Genomic DNA, 24,100 nt, shown 5'->3' with positions numbered 1-24,100 from the left:
AGCATAAACCTTTTTTATTGCGCATATGTTTTAGACAAGTTTTGAAAGTGCATTTGTTGATAAGTCACAATTTTGACTTTAAAACATATACTTTTTTTTAACAGATTCTTAACTTCTATATTGTTTGATGCAGGAAGAAGTTTGAGGGTGTTGGGAATTGAGAAATGAAATGAAATCATTGGTTCAGTTCTCTATCTGTTATGTATAGTGCATGAAGAGATGTGATGTAAATTTGCTGCTGTGGATGTCATTTGCCATTATAGCAATCCTGACTATTCAACTGTTCTTGATATTACAGTGGACTAAAGAGGATGGACCTAGAACTTCCACCTCTGCTGTCCCTAACCTGTTTGTTCCATTGAACACTAACCCTAAAGAGGTCCAGGAAATGAGGAACAAGGTATGTATTTTCTGTCCATTTTAATTACTGTTATTATTTTGTTGAAGCTAATATTCCATAAATGATGACCGGAGTTTTTTTGTTGATGATGATATTTCCAGCATCTTCCATTATAAGAAGATAGCTTTCATTGGTAAAGCTATTGCTGAGAAGATAGCAATCATTGTTCTCTTAAATATTAGTCCTTAAGTTGGTATCTTCAGAATGAGTTAAAAAGTTTAATCCAAAGTCTGTTGTAAAATACGCTACTTGCCAAGGTGCAAAGTTAAAAGCTACAGAGCTATAGTTTTTTGGTTTGTAGATATGATCTAAGGTTCTCCAAAGTCTACCTTCAACCTACCTTTCCAGTTTTATGGTGTATTCAACAATCCAGCCAAACTAAACAACTCACTGTCATCTGAAAACATCTTTTTGCCTTCTCTTGCCTCCACACCTTTGTTTACAATGTTCCCTTTACAAGTGTATCCCTCACAATAACATCATTATAGTTCATTATCCCAAACCCCCATCATAACATCATTTGGCTAATGTCCTGAGGCACAGATTAGATATTTAGTGATTCAATGTGCATTGACTTCTCCATTTACCATTTTGTTTATAACTTTGATCCTGTGCCACTAACTGCTGTGTCCCAGGCCCCTCCCCAACCATGTTGTTTTACCAAAGATCATATTTTAATGGAACCACTTCATGGCAGGGGCTATTCTTGTACTTAGAATTTCTTCATCTCATTTCCATCTGCTAAAATTCTTCTCATCCTTGAAGATCCAACTTAAATACCATTTTCTCCATGAAACCTTCCATAATCCCATAACTGGTAGTGATTTTTCCTTCATCTAAACTCATATTGCTTTGTTATTCTTCTCTATTTTAATTTGTTTGTACTTCTGTTATTATCATAACCTGTATTTTATTCAATAGACTGTTAAATCTAGAAGGAGCCTTAGAAAATGGAAAGTTATCGCTGAAAGGGATTTGTAAAAGCTATTTTAATTTCTCATTTACAGATGAAGGGATTAAGATCTCAGAAGTTAAGATTATGCCTGTGTGCAATAGTACCCATACTAGATTATCAGTCTGCCAGCAAGGACTATATCTTACTATCTATCAATCTCTCACAGAACCCAGAATAGTACCTTACATATAAGAGCTCAATAAATGATGAATGAATGTAGATAATGCATATTGCTTTATCAACATTATTTATCAATATTTATAGCATTACAGTGATATAAGGCAGCTAGAAAATATATTCCTCATATTCCTAGTGAGTTTATCAGTGAAGATCTTTGTCAAGTCAAGAAAAAAACCCTAATTTTCCAACCATAGTTTTTACCTTATTAAGCCCAATTACATTACTTTAAAGCATCTAAATGTTTAATGTGTTATAAATCTCAGACTCTGTAACAAGAATAGGATTGAACATAGTAAAATGGTTGTTAAGGGCTCTGTAGTTTCAAAGATTCACTTCTGGCATCTATTCCATTTTCTGTGGTGTGAGGCAGAGGAGAGAAAAATGAAGCTGAAGTCAGGTAGGCTACTGATACAAAAGAATCATAAATTACGTCATTGATAAGATAAGTTTCATGCTCCCTTTTATATTTATTTGTTCTTATTCTCCCCCTCCCCCTACTTACAGATCCGAGAGCAAAATTTACAGGATATCAAAACTGCTGGCCCTCAATCACAGGTTCTTTGTGGTGTAGTAATGGACAGGAGTCTTGTACAGGTGAGAATTCAGACTATCTTCAGCATTAATGTGACGTATTTATAATCTTAATCAGTTGTAAAATTATTCTGTGGCAGAGAATAACTTTACCAGGTAAGTATTAGAAGCAACCCTGTTGTTTTTATTAAAGTGTGTTGAGAAAAAAATTCTAGACTTTTTTAGTTGGATAGATCAAGCATGATAGTGGAGTATGCTCTGTGAATTGTTGCTCAGTATGATGCATGCAGTATGGAAAAGCAGTTTTGTAGGCTGTCATCTGTAGAAACCTAGATGGATTTATGTCATCTAGATTTTTCATATGTTTTAACCATGTAATGTATAAAATGCCATGAGTGATGTTCTCTGTTGCCTGTCTGAAATTTAATGCTGCTAAAAAGTAGTTGCTTTAAGAAGGGATGGTAGTTTAAATATATGCTGCTGATGTAAATGCACTTCTGAAGTTTCTAATATTGATAGTTAGTACTACCAATACTTAAAAATACTTGCAAAAGTATCAATCAGTATGCCTAGATATGCAACCCAATGCATTTAAAATGTGACATTTTAGGATTTGTGAGATTGATAGGTGTGGGGGGGAGTGGGGACTTTTTTGTGTGTTTTATAAAAAGGTTTGATTAGTTGTGTAAACCATAGTTTGATGCTTTTTCTGCATGTAATGTACTTCCCGTAGCTATTTAGAACTATATTGACTATGTTTCTGCCGCATGCTTGTAATTGGCACCATAATGTGCTCTTGATTGAAATTATGAAGATCAGGCTTGGTGTGCTCTGTTTACTCAGTTTACTGTTTCAGGATGCTCCCCTCTCTGACTGTACGGAAACTATTGAAGGGCTCGATCTCACAGAGCAGGCCTTTAGTCCCGCTAAATCTCTCTCTGTTAGAAAGGTACTTACTGCCCTGTCATTAACTACCTACAAGTATACTGTTGTTGTTCAACCCTCCCTCTCCCTAATTTGTTTTCTCTATTAGCTGTTGTTTTAGCTAAAAAAAGACATAATTGGTCTTAGGTGTACTTATTAAATGATACATAAGTTTCTGTTCTGTGTACTCTATACCTTGATTAAAGCATTGACATGAGTTATTTTTATATTTTCCAATGTTTTTTCTTGAGGTGAAATGTGATAAGAATTTTTGTATGACATTCCTACAGTTCTGCATGTAATTTGGCTATTGCATGGTAGGGGGGTTGGGAGTGTGATCTTGGGGGTATTTAACAGTGTTTACTTTAAAGGGAATCCGTTATAGACTATCTCAGTCTCAGACTTAAATTACTTCTCCAAAATAGTGTCAGACTCCTAAGGAGACATCAACAGAAAATAAGTAACAGATTCCTCTCCTCCAGTAAATGACTGCTTTCTATAAATTAGCAGTTTTGGCTATATATAACTAGTTAAAAGCAATCATAAGTAGAGAGGTCCTATAAAACCCCAGTCAGCTTGGAGTGATGGCTGTTCTTCATTGTGGACTTTTACCCTTTTTTTTGCCCAAAAGTGTACAACATTCAAAAAGTTCATCAAATTGGAAGAAGTGAAAAGTGTGTCAGCAGAATACACAGTATACCCTAGTGATAATAAAGTAAGCCTTTGAAAGAAATGCTAGATGAGATACTAAATATGTTCCTTGAAATTTAGAATTTTAGTTTCTCACTTAATAGTGATTTTAACAACAACAAAAAAAAGATGTGCATTATTTTCTGCAGTACAGAACCTTTTAGTGTATAACATGGATTTAGCCCAAAAAACGAGAATTTTTGCTGGTGCCTACTACTGGCTTTGGAGTTGGAAATGTTATATTTGTCCTTATTTTTAGTTATCTTGGAATGTTAAACCATTGAGTTTCTAGAATATTCTGACTTGAAAGATATTTAATAGATTAAATGTCTAAATAGGTGTGTGACAATGATTGATCATTTCTGTATGGAAACTCAACTTGTACAATGATGGAGTTTGCAGAGGTACTTAGATGATATTTACTTAGGCTTTTAATATACTTCATACCACTTCTTTTAGAGGAACGTCTCTTTTTTCTTAATGTTAAAGAGCAGAAAATACTTATCTTCACTTGCTTGTCATATACTTACTATCTTACTGGCTACTTTTTTTGGTTACATTTTAAATGCTATTCATATAAATTGTTTGTCATCTACAAAGAGCTCTTTCTTAATGTCCAAATCTGTTCACTTGTAGTTGGAGAGTCCTTAGTCTCAGCCTTGTAGAATGAACTCATTGCCACACTGGGATATTTTGTTAAGGAAGCTAAAAAGTGAACTTTGAAAGAAAACATTTCTGTCCTACAAATAATCCAAAAATTATCATAGAAAAATATAATATGCCTTTGCTTTGTATGATTAATGTGCCCAGATCAAAATTAACGTGCAGAAGATGCTGCTTGCAATTTTGTGTAGTGTCTCACCTCCAAACTGATTCCATTTAGAGTGGCATTGATTTAAATGAAGTGATTTATGTATTACTGATACTAAACTACAAGTTTGCTTTTTTTTTGTAGATTTTCTTATACAGTTCTTGCTAGATGTTTCTTATAAATGATACTTTAACTTTTGCTTCTTTTGATTCCCTCCCTTACCCTCCCTGTTACTGTGAACTATTTTATTTTTGTCATGAAAAGATAACTTTGCTTAAGGTGTCCTTAAATGTAACATTTAACCAAATGGCCCACTTTGCTCTAACCTGATAGTCCTAAAAGACAAATTCTGTGACTTCTTTTGGGATTCAGTATAGAGGAAGATTGACTACTTTTTTTTTTTGGAGGCAGTTGAGTTTAAGTGACTTGCCTAGGGTCACACAGCTCTTAAGTGTCTGAGGCCAGATTCAAACTCAGGTCCTCCTGACATTAGGGCCAGTATTCTATCCATTGCGCCACCTAAATGTCCCTTGACTGTCTTCTTAGTGACGTTCAGTCAGTCAACAAACATTTGTTAAGTATTTACTCTAAATATGGCAGGCATTGGGCTAAGAGCTTAGGGATACTTAGAAAAAAAGACAAAAACAGTCCCTGTCCTCAGAAAACCTATATTCTGATGGCAGAAACAAACATGAAAATGACTAGGTACATACAAGATGTATTAGAGTATATGTAATCTCAGAGGCATATTTGTTTACTCTGCCAAATGATTACTGTACATGATAAAATATGTACTGATTTTTGATTGTGGGCTTCTGAGCACCTTTGGTTCTGAGCACCTGTGAATCTAGATGCTCAGAACTTAAGCAATTGTTTGTCATTGGTCCTCTTTGCCTACTTTTATTAATGATGGCCTGTGCCTGACAAAAGAGAATACAGTCTTCTAAAAGTGTAATCTTCATCAAGAGACCTTCACAAGGAAAATTTTATAACTCATTTGTTTTTTGGGATAGGGGGTGGAAATTAATTATAAACTATCAGAATTGAAAGGGAACTCCAAAATTTCTTGTCTGGTACATATCTGAATAGAAATCTGCTCTGTGATATCCCCAACAAATGGTTTCTCATCTCTTTTTGAAGACCTCCAATGATGGACAGTTTACGAAGTAAGGCCATTATACTTTTGGACAGTTATAATTGTTGAGAAAAAAAAGATTAATCTGAATCTGCCTCTGCAACTGGACAAGTCACTTAATCTCTTTGTGCCTCAGTTTCCTCATCTGTAAATGAAGGAGTTGGATTCAATGACCTCTTAGCTCTAGTCTGTGATCCTATGATTTATGAACTTTTACTCATTGTTTCAGAAAGCAGAATTCATTTTTTACATGTCAGTCCTCCAAATGCCTAGAGACAGCTGTCTATCACTTTCCCTTATCTTTCCTTTAGCAGGCTAAATATCCCCAGTTATTTCAACTAGTCTTCCAGTGAAATAGCTTCAAGTCCCCCCATCCTCTAAGTCATCCTCAGCACATGTTTTAATTTCTCATTACCTTTTCTAAAATATGCTGGCCAGAACTTAACACAGAATTCTAGATATAGTCTCACTAAAACAAGGTACAGTGAAGATTATAAACTTTCCTGTTTTGCCACTTCTTCCCGAAGCCTGAGATATAACATTCACTCCTCTTATTATACAGTTGACTTTTTTGAACCTCTTTAGAACTTTACATTTATACCTATTAAATTTCCTCTGATTAGATTCAGCCTAGCATTCTAGCATGTTGAGTCTTTTGGGTCTCATTTCTATTCCAGAACCTTATAGCTGTCATCCTCAACTTCTGGTCATATGTAGATTTGATAAGCATGCTATCTATGCCTTCTTCTAAGTTAATAGTAAAAATACTGAACAAAATATGATCAAGGACGGTGTCCTGTGCTTAGGAGCCTTCTTGGTAGCAGTGCCTGTGTCTCATACCTGTGTGTGCACTTGTGTATGTGGGTGTGCACATGTGTGCACATATATCTGTGTAAATAAGAAATGGTTGATAAAGGCTTTGAGTTTTGTTGAGTTGAGATTTAACTTTCAGTTCAATTCAACAAGCATTGATTAAATACAGACTACGTATAAGGTGCTGGAGATACAAAGATAAAAATGAAGACATTCTTGTCCTCAAGGAGTTAACACATTTTCACACATAAATAAAAACAAGAAAATTTGACAAAGGAGAATGTAATAACTACACAAGGAATCAAGAAAGCTTCAGAGACATGACATTTCTAGAGCTAAAGTTAAATATGCTAAGATTCAGGGTGAGAAGGGACTACATTTCAGGAATGAGGGACAAGCCTGTATATAAGGATGGAAGATGAGACATCTAGTAGGTCAGTTTGGCTAAAATGTAGAAGGAAGGAATATGAAAGGTAGGTTGGGATTCAGACTGGACCATTTATTTTTTATCTTAGAGGAAATAGGGAGAGTTTTGAGCCAGAGAAACGACATGGTCTGACCCACTCATTAGCAAGATTATTTTGGCAGCTGTGAAAAGACTGAATTGAAGGGAATAGAAGTCTGGAAACTGCCACAGCTGCCAGTGATTCAGTCCCCTAATACCTGCTTGGGACCCACTGGGGCCTGGTCTGTGCTGGCATGGCTTGGGCTAGACTGTGCTCCTCTTCGGTCTGGTGCAACATACCTTTCCTGTGTACCATCCAGGTTGTCTTGAGCTGGAAATGTGTTTCACTCTGTCATTTTGTGGGTTCTGCTGCTCTAGAATTTGTTTAAAGTCATTTTTTACAGGGATGGTGTTGGGGAGAGCTCAAGCAAGTCCCTGCTTTTACTCTGGCATCTTGGCTCCATGCCCCCCACCCGTTTTTTTGTCCCTTTTTAACCAGAAAATAACTTTGGCAGAGAAAACAGAAGCAAAATAAAAGTTGATTAACTCTGCTTTCGTTCCATCATGTTTATTGTCACAAGTATTAGTTATATCCCTTATTTGATCCTTTTCCTTTAGTTAAGTGAACCCTTTTTGCTACCTTTAGTTTTCCTTGCCAACCTTAACTTTGTCTGAGTTTTAGAGCTTCTGACATTCTTATAGGACCATGTCATACCTTTGTATTCATCTTCTACTAGCTTTCCTCTCTTCCGTCTTCTCTCTCTATACTTTTAAAAAATTCTAAATTGGTTGGTGAATTCCTTAGTAGCTCTGTTTCCCTTAATTGCAGTTGTTTCTCTTTGTATCTTTTGAATTTCATCTTAAGAGTCAATAGCCAACAACAATAAGCATTTATTAAGTGCTTACTATGTGCTAGACATTGTGCCAAGCACTGGAGATACAAAGATAGACAAAAATATTCTGTGACCTCGAGAAGCTCACAATCTAATTGACGAGACAACATCCAAATAACTATATGCAGACAAGATGTATACAGGATAAATTGGGGGCTCCCAATCCTCCTGAGCTGATATCCTTTGTAGAATTTTAAGCCATAAAATCTTGTCTGCTCTTTTTCTGAAACATTTGAAAATCTTTTCTCCAAAAATGTAGTTTGCATGTCAAAATTGTATACAGCTATCCTTTCCTCCTCTATCATAAAATCTAAATTGATATCAATTCTCCCCAAGGTTTCATCTTCTAATCCCCACAGCTTTTAATGCCTCCCCCACCTCATAATTACCTTTTAATTATTTTGTATATACCTATATATGTACATATTGCCTCCCCCAATAGAATGTAAACCATTTGAGGGCAGGAACCCTTTCACTTTTGTCTTAATATGCCCAGTAGCTAAGACAATGCTTGACATATAGTATGGACTTAATACATGTTTGTTAATTGATGGATTGATAGTTCCTACCATTTATACCCCAACCACCAGTTCTTCCTTGTTAATAAAAATCAAATGCAGAGTATAACTTGACTTTGCTGATTTCTCTAACTTTTTAAGGATAAAATCATTAAGACAAATCAAAGAGCTATTAGCTGCTCTGCGTTTGACAGAAAGTTCTGTCAGATAAAATAATTGACGTACTCCATCACTGCTATATCATGCCTCTGTGTCAGTCTTATGATCTATTCCCTGAATTCCCCATCTATTTCCTTATTCTATCTAGATCCAGGGTGGGGGACCTGCAGCCTCACGGCACATGAGACCCTCTAGGTTCTCAAGTGTGGCCCTTTGAACCCAAACTTCACAGAACAAATCCCCTTAATAAAGGGATTTGTTCTGTAAAACTTGGATTTAGTCAAAAGGCTGCACCCAAGGACCTAGAAGGCCACATGCGGCCTTGAGGCCACAGGTTCCTACCCCTGGTCTAGATGGTCTGTTATGTACTCCAATGACAAAATTGCTTATGTATCAACCTACTTTAATTTTTACCATGCTTCCCCATCTTGTTCCTATATTTCCTCACTTAAATATATCTCCTTAATATACAGTGTTCTTTGTTCCTATGCCCTTTTTCAACAATCCTGTTTCTTTTGAATAAGAAGTATCTTTCTAGAGCCATATGCCAGACGTGGGCTTTATCCCACCAAGTGTCAGTGATTCTTTGAGATCAAATGTGTTTCCCTGAATTTGATCTGTTATTCATGGAATCATAGATTGAGAGCAATAGGGGACCTTAGTCAACAAGCATTTATTAAGCACTTGCCAGGTATTGTCCTAAGTATTAAGTATACAAAGAAAGGCAAAAAAACAACAACAACAACAACAACAACCCAAACCAAACACTTCCTGCTCTCAAGTACAGTTTAATAAGGTAGACAGCATGCAAACTGTGTACCAACAATACATACAGGATAAAATGGAGATAATCAATAAAGAGAAGGCACTAGTCTTTGTTAAAAAATTTTTAGTTTTCAACATTTACTTCCACAAGATTTTGAGTTCCAGATTTTCTACCCATCTCATCCCTCCCCCCACCCCAAGATGGCATGTATTCAGTATACCCCTTCCCCTAATCTGCCCTCCCTTCTATCTCTCCCCCACTTCTCTTATTCCCTTCCCCTTCTATTTTCCTGTAGGGCAGGATAGATTTCTATACCCCATTTCCTGTATTTCTTATTTCCCAGTTGCATGAGAATTGCATGAGAAGGCACTAGTCTTAAGAGGATAAGGAAAAGCCTTTTGCAGAAGGTCTATCCTGCCCTACAGGCAGGTAGGATTTTAGCTAGGTCTTGAAGGAAGCTGGGGAGAACAAGATATGGAGATGAGGAGGGAGAAAGTTCCAGGCATGGCAGACAGCCAGTGAAAATATCTAGAATGGGGATGTGGAGTTTCTTGTACAAGGAAACACAAGGAGGCCAGTGTTGCCAGAGTTCAGAGAACATGGGAATGAATAAGGTGCAAAAAGACTAGAAAGGTAAGAAGTGGTTTTAAACATCAAGCAGAGGATTTTATATTTGATCCTAGAGGTAATAGGGAACTGTCAGAGTTTGTGGAATGGGGCAGGGGAAGAAGGGATCATACCTTCACTTTAAGAAGATATTTCTGAGTAGAGGATGACTGGAGTGGGGAGTGAGGTGAAGCAGGGTATTGTAGTAGCCCAGATGTAAAGTGATGAAGATCTGCATGAGGATTGTGGCAGTGAAACAGGAGAGAAAGGGGTTGTGAAGAGATGTTGTGAAGGTAGAATTGATAGGACTTGTTTGGCAACAGATTGGATATGGGGGATGAGAGAGAATGAGGAGTTGGGCATGTGAGCCTGGGGAACTGGAAAGATAGTGGTACCCTCAACAGTAATACAGAAGTTTGGAAAGGGGAAGGGCTTGGGGTGGAAAGATAATGAATTCAGTTTTGGACACATTGAGTTTAAGATGTTTACAGGATATCCAGTTTGAGATGTCTCAGTGGTCAGTTGGAGATGTGAGACTGGAGGTCAGCATAAAAGTCAGTACTGGATAAAAACACAGAGATAATAATGGAGTCTATGGGAGCTGATGAGATCACCAAGCAAAATAGTTTAAAGGGAGAAGTAAGGAGGCCTAGAACAGAGCTTTGAAAGACCCCTTTAGCTGTCAGACACGATGTGGATGAAGAACCTTTTCTACAGAAAAGGAGTGGTCAGACAAGTAGGAGAAGAACCAGGACAATGTATTTTCATGAAAACCTAGATGGAAAAAAAGTATCAAAGAGAAGAGGATGAACAATAGTGTCAGAAGCTGCAGAGAGGTTAAGAAGTATGAGTATTCTAAAAGGCCATTCACTTTGGCAATTAAGAGATCATTGCTAACTTTGGAGAACAGTTCAGTTGAATGATGAGGTCAGAAGCCAGGAAGCAGAGAGTTAAGAAGAGAGTGAGAGGAAAGGAAGTGGAGACACTGATTATAGAAGACCTCTTCAAGGAGTTTAGCCACAAAAGGGAGGAGAGATGGGAAATTAGACATCATCTGGTCCAGCTCCCCTTCATGTTACAGATAAGAAACTGAGACCCAGAGACATTAAGTGACTTGCCTAAGGTTACACAATAGTGACAGAGCCAAGATTCAAACCTAGGTCCCCTGACTCAGAGCTGTTACTCTTTTCCATTGCACTATGATGACTTATTGCTTATTAGCAATACCATCTGTATTTGTGTGTAGATGCCTGTGGCCTTGAGTTTTATTTACTGAAACCTTTCTTGGATTTGGTCTCCTGTAGACTCCTATCCACTGCTAATCTTCCTACTTTATTAGTTATTCTATTGTATCTAGCTTGATGTATATGCCTATATTTTCTTTCTCCTCCCCTTTTCAGTTTAAAGCTCTTTTGACTATATTTGCAAAAATCCAGACAGATATATTCTTACTAATCCATGTTACATGTACTCTATCCCTAGCCAATAGTCTGTCATTCACTTATTTAGAAATTCAAATCCCATTCTCAGTCAACATCCTATCTAACCCATATGCTTCCCAGATCTATCTTCTTCTTCTGAATTCCTTGCCTTTGATAGGCAGCAGTGCTCAAATACTACCTTTTCACCAAGGTCTTTCTTTCCTGAGACTTTGTAATCTTTAGTGGTGCTTTCTAGATTCTTTACATCAATATTACTTGTGCCCACAGGAATCACCTCCTGAATAAACTCCTCAGCCTGGTATTTAAAGCTTTCCATAATCTGACTTAAGACTATATCTTTCACATGCATTCTGTTCCAGCCAAACTGAATTAATAGTTGTTTCATGACTTTGCATTTTCATTTCCATCTCTGCCTTCCCGTAGACTACCTCCCATCCCTGAATTCTAGTTCTACTATTTACTAAATGTATGATCTTGGAGATTATTGAATTACACTAGTGCGATTTTAGAAGGTTGCTGGGATATCAGATCATCTCCAAAGTATAGTACAGTGGAAAGAATCCGAGGGCCTGGTTTGAAATCCCCAGCTCTGCTACTTATATCCTTCAGTTTAAAATTTTAAGTTGATTCATTTTGGGATCCATAGTGCCTTGACCTGTAGACATTCGTAACTAATGTACTCAACCTTTTTCCCGTTATTTCTTCCTGGAAATTGATTAGGAACTTTCTCCACTGTTCTTTCTATAACATACTTGATGTCTTCCTTGACATTTAATTTTACATTTTGTATCCTTCCTCCATTTTCAATTTAAAATCCTCTTAATCAGATCAGCAAGTCTCTGGCCCTTGAAAGTCTGGGAATCTGTGAATCCTAAGGAAACAAATAGACTGACCCAGAACCAATTTTTCTGTCATCTAAAAGTATGTTCCAGAAAACTAAATCCTTTTCTTAGCCACCATTAGCATTGCCAGTTGTTTACTTCATACGCCCTTTCTCTTCTCACATCTCAACCTTCACATGGAATCCTAGAATCTAAATCTGAAAGGCCCTCAGAAGTGATCTAGTCCACTCCATATCTGAACAATAATCCCTATACAGCATTCCCAGTAGTCATCCAGCATTTGCTTTAAGACTTAGAGTAGGGAAAAACCCAGCATCTTCTCAAGGTTACCAACTGATTCATTGTTTAGATAGTTGTAATTGTTAGAAAGTTTTTCCTTTTATCCATTATTCTTAGTTTGTCCTTTTGGGGCCAACAAGAACAGTTCTAATCCTTCTTCCCCATGATACTCCTTTAAATACTTGAAGACATTTCTCATTTCAGGCTGTTGCCACCCCCCCTTTCCTTTGTCCAAGTCTTTCAGTTTTCAGGCTGTTCCCAGTGCCAGTCTTTGTGTGGCATGATCTTAAGACCTTCAGCCATTCTAGTTACCACCTTATGGATACTCTCCAGCTTATTAATGTCCCCCTTAAAATATGGTGCCTGGCTCTGAGCACAGTAATCCGGATAAGCTTCAACCATAGTGAGACTACCCCTACAATAAGAGATGTGCCCTTTCTCTTTCTGTTCTTTAACCTTCTTTTCAGAAAAATTCATTTATTTCAATTAGAAATTGTCTGGGAGAGCCCATGGACAATGAGAAAAATAGATCTCCTTTCCTTCATCTCACCTGTCTTGAAATTTTGTGTTCACTGGCCCTTCCGATTCAATTTTGCTGAGATGTCTAGCTGGCAACAGAAACAGTTTCCCTGTGTCGTGTTTGGAACAATAATAATAATGATGATAGCTCACATCTATATAACTCTTTAAGGCTTATAAATTATTTAGTTCACATCAGCCCTATAGGCAGACAGTATAAGTTAATCCCCATTTTACAGGTGAGAAAATTGCAAGCATAGAAGCAGTAAAAATACTTGTCCAGGGTCACATGACTAGACAGTGTCAGAACCACATAGGTCTTTTGGCTGCAAGACCTATGTTTTTTCTCTTATACCGTGATATAATTGGCACCATTATCTATCAAAATGCATTAAGAAGATCCAATCTATATTATTGACTTTTACATACAGGTTCTTAGATGTGATTATTCCCTTAGAACTAGAATCCAAAATTACTTTGATTTCTATATTTCAGTTCTGCTTTGGATTTTTAACAAGATTCACATACAACAAATATTTAGTAAGCCCTGGCCCCAAACAACATGGGCTGAAGGGAAGTGTCATGGTCCATCAAAGCAATGTGGAGTTCCCTGATAATTAAGTATTCCTGGGACCGTGGCTCTCCCAAAAGAGGTGTTTACCAACATTGACCTGTCATTCACACTAATTATAAGAGTTATAGATAGTCCCATTTTCTATTTACCTTGCCATTGATTTCTCTCTGAAATTGATAACAAAAAGATTATTTTAGCATTTGGAGGGAATTGTACTTTCATCTTTAAAATTCCCAGGGTGAGTCTCCAAGTTAAAGCATATACCTGGCATTTACATTTTCCTTTTCTCTGCATTTTTGGGAGGAATTAAGGATCAGCAGATAGGCTAAAACTGTCTAAATGCATAGGGAAAAGCAGAATTTATCTTTGTTCTTCTGAGTGTAAAACATCTCAGAGCATATTTTATTCTAATTAAAGATAAGAATTCATGATACTTTTCATGGTCTAAAGAAGGTAATGTATCTATTTTTCATCTTTATGAGTAAATTTGGAAACTTGAATTTGTTTCCATTAAAAGCAATACAAACTGATTTGGTGTTTTGCATTCTTTATAGCCTCTGGCTTCTGATACCTGAGTTTTTTACAGTTAAATTCATTTTGTGCCAGTGGAACAATGTCTAAAGTTTTCAACACTGAGAATGCTGCTGACCCTAAGAATAAACAAATGCAGCACTTCTAGGATTAATTTCGATTAATCTGAGAATTTCGTTGGTTTTTTCCCCCCTATTTCCCGACCCATTGTCAAGGTTAAGTAGCTTCTAAATACATTTTGGCTTTATAGCAGACATTTTGTTGTTGCATTTTATTAGGGGGAACTGGTGACTGCTTCAAAGGCTATTATTGAAAAGGAGTACCAACCACGAGTCATAGTGAGCACAGCAGGACCGAACCCCTTCAACAAGCTCACCGACCGAGAGCTGGAAGAGTATCGCAGAGAAGTGGAACGGAAACAGAAGGGCCCAGAAGGTTCGAGCACTTCTTGTAAAATTCAGCTAAATGATTACTAAGGCCCTATGCTGGGTGACTGTGTGTGAGGTGGGAGGATACAAAGCACAATAGAATGTGATCCCTGTCCTCATGGAGTGTGCGGTCTAGTAGGAGAGACATGACATGTACACAAATAACTACAAGTCAGAACATGATACAACGAGTGCAGAAAGAGGGGGATGTCATCCCTAGTCAAAGATAATAGTGAAGGCAATTGCTATTTTTGTAAAAAAAAAATTTATTTGGAAGTGTCCAGGAGAAATATGGAATTTACCTTTTTTTGTTGTTCTTTTTTTTCTTTTAGTTCTTTGTAGTATGAGTTTTGCTGATAATTTTTGGTAATCTTGTTAAAGGGCTTACTGCTGCCATCATAACTAAGCAATGCCTTCAGGCACCATGGCTGACTCTGAAGCAGAGACAAAAGAGAGGGTGAAAGGGGGAAAAAGAGTGGGCAAATGGGAGAAGAAAGGAGATGAATGGGTTGGAGAGGAAGAAGAGATAGGATAGGCTGGTGCTTTGGGATGTTTTCTGCAGCTCTAAGGTAAGGGCTCTCTGGAGCACTCTGAAACAGCCACTGAGTTTTTCTGAAGCTGTCCCACCTGGCAGAGGGTTTAACAATCACAGCATTTATTGTGTCAGCCAGGCTTCAGTTCTTGGTGACTTTGTCAGATGATTAGAACAGTCCTACCATAAATTACTAGTTGAGTCATAATTGGGGAGAATATCAGTCAGAACATTATAGACAGCTCTTAGTACTTTCACGTAGGACTGTAACTCTAGGGAAAGAGCAGTGGACTAGCGGTAAGGAGGCCTAGACTCCTGTTCAGCTCTGCCACCAGTCATGTTCTAAACCTGGGACAAGCTGTTCCCCAACCCCCACCCCCAAACCCAGTTTCTCATCCACACCTGGTGCTGTTTTTCTTGTGCACTATGCTTCTACTGAGGCACAGCGTCCAAGGGAATGTTTCTGATGACTCTGAGAACAATTTAATCTAAATGAGCTTAACATTCTGTCTGATCTTTTTTGTGCTATTGACTTACTTAGCATATCTTTTGAAAAATAAATTTAGTCAGGATCCTGGTGAAGTTTATAACAAATTTCAGATCTTTGGAATATGAACTAATAAGTCCGTATTATTAGCTTCTGCTACTCTTTTGAATAGTTGTTGATGGTGTTCTAATGCCTTGGAATTCTGTAGGATTCTAATATTACCCTAGTTTGTGGGCACTATCATAAAAATAGTGCCAGGGGGGCAGCTAGGTGGCATAGTGGGTAAAGCACCAGCCTTGGATTCAGGAGGACCTGAGTTCAAATCTGGCCTCAGACACACAACACTTACAAGCTGTGTGACCCTGGGCAAGTCACTTAACCCCCATTGCCCAACCCCCCCCAAAAAAACACCATAAAAATAGTGCCACACTAAGACTAATAAATGACTAAGAGTCAGAATTGAATTGTGAGGAACAAGTTATTTCAAATAGATAAAAGAACTCTCCAGACTGGAAAAGCAAATCAAAAGAACTTCAGGGACTAGGAAACAAACAAGCACAACTCATTTACATCGGTGAAGGTGCCAAGTGTGTCTCAGTCTTTTTCTAACCACTGAGTTCACTGCTGCATGGATGTCTTGTTCAGTTGTGCAGCAGATAACCCCCTGCCTTCACCTGAAAGAGTCTGAGGAACTGCGGTCCTCCCACAAGGAATTTCACATTGCAGTCATCAAAGCATTAAACTCCAACCCCGATCTTTTTACTGAAAGCTCAGGTACTGAGTTTGGATAACCACTCCCTTAATCTCCCTGCCTGGAACCTCCACGTGTCTCTGCTGTCTATAGAAGTCTTCAGACTGGCTTGATTTATTACCTGTGGGGTTAATGAGCAAATTCTTTGATTGGTGGAGATTTTGGGTTGGGGGGTATTATCTGGGAATGGCTTTCTACTGCTGAGGAAATCTTTATATAGTTTTAATTTTTTTTGTTCCTGTTTTAGACTAACCTTCACTTCTTTATTATGTAACTGCTATTGTTAAAAAAAAATCCTAAATTATTGGAATCTGTGCCCATCACTGCATGCCATGTTAGCCTAATATGCCTTTTTGTTCAATAAAATCCCATGATTTGCATGTCAGTTCAAAGCAAGCAAAATTACTATCAAATGTAAACTTATACCCCATTTTCTCATAATATAGTATTTTCCAGTGAGAAATGAATGATGGTATATATTTCCTCCATCGTAATATAGTTTTCTTGGAATTTATTTAGTTCTTTTAAGAAAACTCTTACCTCTCCTAGACAGCAAATTGATGTCATTCAGAAAATAATTCATAGACTATTTATTGAGCATCTACCATGTGTAGATAGCAGTAAGAATTGAGACGTGATAAAGTTGCAGTTCAGCAGCTCATTATGCCCAGTGATTACATAGGCTTTGATTTGGAAGGGCTATACAGCCCAACCCCCTTGTCTAAGTCATCCATGAATCCCTTCTACAATATCTCTCACAGAAGTACTCGGTGCTAGTAAGCTATTCAAATGAACAACAAAAACCTAAAACCTTTATTGAAAGGTTTTTAGTTATTATTTCTTTCCAAACAAAGAAGTTTGAATTTCCCAGACACTTGGTCTGTCAACATCCTATTTTTTTCCTGTGGCCAGGAGTCCTATTTGTCCTTTTCAGGTAGGCAGCAGTGGGGCCCAGGGGCAGAAAGAGCAGTTAATAAAGTTATGTAAGATTGTTCATAGACAGTAGCTTATATGTGGATTGTAAACCAGCACAAAGAAGTAAAAACCAAAATTTGATATAGTGGGAAGGGAAACCCAGGTTCCTGGTTCCACCACCTTCTAACTATGGGTAAGTCACTTAACTTTTTTAAGCCTCAGTTTATAAACTTATCTATAAATGGCCATAATGAAACTTGAACTATGTATTTGATAGGGATGTTTGGAGGAAAGCACTTTATAAACCTACGTACCAAGTAAATTAGACACTCGTAGTAGTCATGAAACTTTACAGTTTCTATCTGAAGTACAGAAGGTTAGTCTTTATGAGCCCGTGTTTTCTGAGAAGGGTAACGAATTTGTTCATCTGGAAGAGTACATGAGGTAGGATGTTTCAGCTTATTCTTTATCTTCTGTTATCTCCTTAATGGACATTGGATTACATCTTTAAAGGCAAGGGAGCTGAAATTTGAAACAATGCCTCTTTTTTGGAATAAGAAAAGAAGTTAAAGGAAACTAATATTTTTCAATGTGGAATGTCTGGATAAATATTCCTTACGAAATCTAGATCACAGAGTACCTGAAGGTTATGGTTGCTCCTCTTGTATATACTGCTGCTTTTGCTTGCTTAGAATTGCATGGCAATGGATAGGAATGCAAATTCAGAAAAAAAAATCCTGCTAAAGTGATGTTGAAACATCTCTTCTAAAGTCCTAATGATATCTCATCTAATTTGATCCTAATTTCCATACCTGTATAGAAAATGTGGAAGTGACACAACAACAAAAAGAAGGGAGCCCTCTGGACCATGCTGATGCCCACACTCCACCCAGCACACCAGTGAAACTTGAGGAAGGTAAGTTATTTGGGGTCAGAAGGGTGGGTGGGAGGACCATGTCTGCTGGAACTGCACCAGTGTGGTATGATGCATGAAAGACTGTGGACTCTATTTGTGGCATCAAGAGGAATGAATTTTGTTTTGGCTGAAGAAAAATGTTACTGATGTGGCAACAGTTCCATTAACAATAATCAAGAAGTGTGCATCATCACCAAGATTGTTACCACAACTGCAAGACTGCAGGTACCTCTTACTGTTCCCTTTAGTTCTGCTCTGGGTGGTTTCAGATGAAGCCAGTTCCTTTAGTTAAATGTTGTGTTGAACTAGGAGACCGAGCTTCCCTGAATCACCCTCACCCTAACTTTTGAATATAGCCAATCCTGCCCACTAATTGCACATTTCTTCAACTTTATTGTGTTTAGATTACACCTCGGGGACAAATGCTATCCATCCTATTTGGCATCTGGGTTTTTTAATTTGATTTGCTCTAGTAGCATCACTCAAAGTACACTAGTCCTTCATCGCATTTTTTGAGAGCTGCTGTAAAAGCTGTAGCTCTTCTGTTTTAGCCTTGTGTCTGTTAAGTGGGTGTAATCTAATTTGTCTGTGTCCTTTTTCTCCTCGTATATTGGGGTATATCACTTGTCTGTTTTACAAGTCTTGAGTTCACTTCTTCATCCCATTCTTTGCCCTCTAAGAATGGCATCCACCATTCTTTTACTTTAACACAATGGCCGTGATTGAATGCCTAGATTTTTCTACTTGTGCTTTTCTCTTCTTGTGGCTGCGTTACAAACAGGAGATGGATATGCTAAAGAGTACCTGTTACCATAGTAAGTATCATCCCATAATCTGATCTGTTTCTGCTTCTTAACTGGAATTCTATGTGCTTTGCTTCATTCTCCTGCGTCCTTGTTTTTTTATGGAGTATTGTTTCCTGTTTTCTTTTTTTTTCCTTTGGAAAAAAGCAAAAAGGCTCTCTTTTTTTGCACTTGGAGAAAGACACTAATTTTCTTTACAAGGTTGCCTTCTTGGAATTCTAGATCTCTTGTCACCTGTGATTGAGTGACATCTGATGTGTGCAGTACAGTTGAAAGCAGACCCTTGAAAGGAATACTTGAGACATTTCCCCACATGTATGTATTGCCAAGCAAACCAGAGCATTCATGACAGATTGTGTACTCAAATGAATTCCAGAAGATCAGAGAAGTTTCATTGTTCTCATGTTCTTCAACTTTCCACTCTTAAGGGGATATTTTGCTAAATTTTAACTAAAGAGAAAATCAGGAATCTTTGACATCTACCATTTATTTTATTGGCAGTATTTTTCTATCTTAACCTAGCATTGAAAGTTAGTTGCTAAAAAAAAAAAGAAAAGAAAAGAAAGAATGAAGAAAGTTAGTTGCTCTGGTGCCCAGTGAGTTGATATTTTCTGAATTATTGAGTTAAACTGGAATTAATAGTACTTCTGGACTAACAGATAAATTACATGTGGTTTTATTTTTGAACTATGACATTTGGTAAAATGATAGTTCTTCCAAATATCAATGAGCACATACCTATTTGAAAAGTAACATTGCTGCAAGCTTGTGTCATCTCTGCCAAATGAATCCTACTCCTTAAAGATTAGGAAGGGTATGGTGTATGCACTGGAGTCCCTTTCACTGCTGTAACCAGCAGAAAGCATTTAATACTATGTATAATAATTAAGAGGACAATTGCAATTTTGCATTATAATCCACGTATTTCTAAAATGAGTGCTAAAGGGTTTGTTGGACTAGAACCTCCTAAGGCAACTTTTAACCAATACTGTCCTTTTGCTGCTTTTTGAAGTCTACTACAGATTAATCCTTATTTAAGGCTTAACTCCCAACTATTCATCACTTACCCATTCTAACTTTTGGCTTGATTTTGAATGCTAAATGGTTGGTGTTCACTAATATGCCAGTTGTTCATAACTTTATAGTTTCTTACAAAAATTCCTCAGAACTTGTTTTCCACAGGCTTACTGTACAAGATGAGAAGTGGCAACTTTTTAGCTTGATACACTAAGGGAATCAAACACACAGGCTTTTATTTAAACAAGTTACCTTTTTTTGAAACATATTCTTTTGGTCATGTAATATGGAGTTGTTCAAATATATAAGAGAAATTGACTCCTTCTTTCTCCCATTTAAAAAAATCACTTCCACCTCCTACTCCATGTAGCAGTAGTTCTTATAAGACTCAAAACCTTTTCTTGCCTTTGATGTTGATGTTGGACAGCTAAACTCAGGCTGCTTTGGCTGGTCATCCAGTGGGAAACCAAATATTACAGGCTCAGAGTAGTACTCAGTTTTAGGAATACTCATAACCATGAATCTACAAAGTGTGATTTTTTTTTAAACAGACCTGTGATTTCATTGGTGGAGGGAACTCTCAAAAATGATACTACCTAAACTATTACAGATAGTCATTTGTTGTCCAGTTTATAGTTTTAGAGGATTGCCTAGGGGTCCTGAGAGTCTAGGTGAGTTGCCTATGGTCACACAGCCAGTGTGTACCTGAGACAGGATTCGACTCGAAGTCTTCCTGATTCCAAGGCCAGCTATGCATCGTGCCATGCTTCCTTTTCGTTGTAAGAGGCTTTTATGGGAGTTGATGCCATGTGTCTTTATTCCATAGTCATTGCTTAAAACTTCCTCTCCTTTTCCTTACATTCACATTGACTTAATGATTTAGAGGCCTCTGCTGATTCTCATTTTTGTCAGTACACTATCCAGTGGCAGGCAGTTAAAAAAAAAACAAACCTTTCATTGAAACTGTTTTTTTACATTCTGTTATTCTGTTGCAGTCAGCCATAAAATAGAAATAGAATTTTTTAAAGTTATTTTAATATCATGTCAGTAAAAATGTTATCTTCATATTAAAAGTATTTCTCATCTTAGAAGTGACACTTTTAAAAGTCCAAATCGAGTCACTCTTCATAACTCAATAGTTTGTTTTACTCTTACATCCATTAGACACACAGCAGGACCAGACTTACAGAGATGACAGTGATGCTGCAACCTTCAAGCAAACCCTTCCAGACCTCTCCCCTGATGAGCCTTCAGAAGCACTTAGCTTCCCACCACTTGAGAAAGAGGAGGAGGAAAGTAGACGTGATGAAGTTCACATCCAAAGCCAGACTGAATTACCTGCTACAGAAAATCCAGAAACCCCATCTCCCCCTGCTGAAGAGGCCACCACACCAACTGCTGAGGAGGGAATGGCCGCAGACCCCGGGAGTGATGAATCCCCTGGGAAGTCCCCCTCCAAAAAGAAAAAGAAGTTCCGTACTCCTTCCTTTCTGAAGAAGAGCAAAAAGAAAAGTGACTCCTAATGGCCCCGCGCGCCGCAGAAACACTGTCATGTTTTAAAATCCCCAATACTTCATTAACCACTAGGACGTATGTGATTGTACTGAGTGTTTTGTCTTATGTTGTAATGGAATGCAGAAACGAAACCAGCTAGCCACCCTAGGCAAAGCTCCCAGGGTATAGTTTTTAACAGCAAATTAACTAACTTGCAGAAAGGTGCTAACCCTAAGTTCTTAGCAGCTAACTTCAGATCTGTTCCCAACTGGTACACAACTTTAAAGTCTTTATGTAGAAGACTTGGAACCACTGTGTTAAGAGGAAAAGCTCTCCCCCAAGAATTTTTAGCAATGTAGGCCACAGTCACAAACTGTGCTAACCCTCAGAAGTTGTGCTCTCTAATACTGTGCTCCTAAGTCACAGCAGGTGTGTTTAAGAATCTTTACTGTTGTGTTTTCAGAAAGAATATACTCCTGAACAGAATGAGATTTTGTGCTTCTGCAAACTAGCTGTGGTTATAGATCGTGCTCTACACAAGGCTTTGGCAACCTCCCTCCCATCTTGCATCCCCTCCTACAGAAGTTTTAAATAAAGTAAGCTTGCCTCTTTCACCGCTAGGCTTCTGCTTAACCCTTTGTTGTCTCACATGACTGAGCTGAAGGTGTTTGCTGCTGCACAGTATATTCAGAGAACCTCGACTTGGCTAATTAAAAATAGTAATTGATCCCACAAAACCTAGCTTAAGCAGCCCTCTAAAAGGATAGGCAAAAAGGTTAGTCTTTGAATTAGATGTTCTGGAAACCACAGCTACCTTAGAGTGTTCACGTTAGAGATGGACAACTCACACCTCCATCAGTCTGTCCATCACCAAGCATTTATTAAGTATCTGTTACATACCAAGCACTGTTACCAAGTGCTGTAGATACAAAACCAAAATTGAAACCGTCTCTGCTGGAGAAGACATACCTAGAGATTACACTTAAGAGTTGGTTTGACATACTATACAGAAGACGTTTGATGAGTGGCAGGTGTAAACCTGTATCCATCCTGTGTGGCTCACTAATGTGATTATGTTTTCTCCTTCAGCCCCAAACATGAATTTGGTAATACCTGGCATCTTATCCATTAGGGTGCCCAAAATCTTATGGGGGGAAGCATTGGGGGGAGGAGGAGAGTATTTGCTGGAATTTCCTGTGAATTTGCAGTTCAAACCTCCTTTCCAATTCTGAACATTCCTTTTTTAATAGACCAACTTTTTTCAGTTTTATTCTGTCAGAAATACTCTTTTCTTACATTAGACTGTAGAGAGTGCAAGGTTAACTATTTGAGTTAGTTTTTGTGAAATTTTAGGGTATTTTCAGATTTGTTCCTGTCTTCACATAGCAAATTACAACTTTAAAAATTTCAGGGTTATGAAAACAGTTAAACTAATTATAATGATCGTAATTTGACATCTTGCATCCAGAGCTCACTTTTGAATGTTCTGCTCAAGAGCTCAAAAAACAGTTTTTCCCTATGTAGTTACCTACATAAGATGGTCCACATAACTCATTCCCCTTGCAGAATGACATAATTATATTGCTTGATAACTAGAAATAAATTGTCTTGTCCCAAGCCTGCTTCACAGTTTCAAAAATGGAAATTATCAAATGCTTTACCATTGATGCAGTATAAAAATCCCCAAACCATAGAACTGATTCAGTCATGCAATATGGCCACCTCATCAGTGTAAAGCAGTATTTGGCCTCACATACAACTATGGCAGTTCAGAGAGGGACAAGAGAGCTGATGTTAGCATTGTGGAATTGCAAGGAAAAGTAGGGTTAGCAGTGGAAAGAATACCAGGTAAATATTGGATAGCTGTTGTTTGAAATGGGTAGGTGTAGGGTGGGGCTAGACGTCACAGCAAATCACTGCATAAGAGAGACACCTAAACAGTAACGTTTAGAGCAGACTGCATGGCACTAATGGCTTTGAGCTTGTATCCTAACCTTGTATGTCTTACGTACACTAGAAAGCTGACTTACCTTCTTTTGCTGAATTGTGTTTTATTGCCAATCGTAATTACAGTTCACCATCACTCTGTTTTAATTAATAATGGATCTTTCCATTTCTCTCTTTCCACATATGCAATGACTTAATTTCCAATTTTGTAGTTTATTCTTTTAATTCTTTGTATTACAGTATGAGATGTAGTTGCATATGTGGCTATAAACTTCGGAAGATAGGTCCTGTGTTTTTCTTTCTTCATTGTAACATTGTTTTACTCATTAATAAATTCCTCTTTAAACAGTCTCAGTGTCTGAAATCTGGGGAACAGTTTGGATGTTACTCCACCAATTTCATTCCATCAAAAATTGTATTTTATTTTGAAAAGTTTACATTTTATATTCTTTGCTCCACCACATCATTGGATTTGTGGTTTCATTTTTTTCATATTACCTTTACTGATACAGATTGCAGTCATCCTGTGTGATTCTTGTCCTTGTTCCACAAGTCCTTACAGAGAATCCATATCAAGAGACCTTCCTTTGTCTTATTTATTCTGAAAGAGAAAACAAACCTCATCCTTTTAAAGCACTAACTGCAGTTGGTGGTAGCTGTAGACTAAAGGGAGCCACTGTGCTTGGTATGATATTTTCCCTCTAGCTCTTCACCATCCCTGAAAAAGAGAATTTTTAATTGATGCTTCTTAGAAAGCAGTCTTCTACAATCACATCAGTCATTTTTCCTGTAATAAT

At 37.6% G+C, this 24,100-nt stretch overlaps 1 protein-coding gene across 14 annotated transcripts in view; it reads left to right on the top strand.

The window, feature by feature from the left end:
• ADD1 (adducin 1) overlaps positions 1 to 23,654 on the top strand; it is a 144,835-nt gene extending 121,181 nt beyond the window's left edge. For 4 of the 14 annotated variants that reach the window (XM_078148477.1, XM_078148476.1, XM_020992173.2 and 1 more), the window contains 7 exons: positions 299 to 400; positions 2,040 to 2,129; positions 2,923 to 3,015; positions 14,292 to 14,448; positions 16,106 to 16,234; positions 17,947 to 18,042; positions 21,027 to 23,654. In XM_078148477.1, the coding sequence (XP_078004603.1) occupies positions 299 to 400; positions 2,040 to 2,129; positions 2,923 to 3,015; positions 14,292 to 14,448; positions 16,106 to 16,234; positions 17,947 to 18,042; positions 21,027 to 21,385 (1,026 nt within the window). In that variant the 3' untranslated portion in view covers positions 21,386 to 23,654. Of the gene's footprint in view, positions 1 to 298; positions 401 to 2,039; positions 2,130 to 2,922; positions 3,016 to 14,291; positions 14,449 to 16,105; positions 16,235 to 17,946; positions 18,043 to 18,823; positions 18,859 to 21,026 lie in introns of those variants that run through there. The other 10 variants (XM_020992175.2, XM_020992178.2, XM_020992182.2 and 7 more) reach the window with 6 other exon arrangements.
• The last annotated feature ends 446 nt before the right edge of the window (positions 23,655 to 24,100 follow it).

This window comes from Phascolarctos cinereus, unplaced genomic scaffold (assembly GCF_003287225.1).
Source record: "Phascolarctos cinereus isolate Bilbo 61053 unplaced genomic scaffold, phaCin_HiC Scaffold_9;HRSCAF=440, whole genome shotgun sequence".
Lineage (NCBI taxonomy): Eukaryota > Metazoa > Chordata > Mammalia > Diprotodontia > Phascolarctidae > Phascolarctos > Phascolarctos cinereus.
This window is presented reverse-complemented; position numbering and strand designations above follow the sequence as displayed.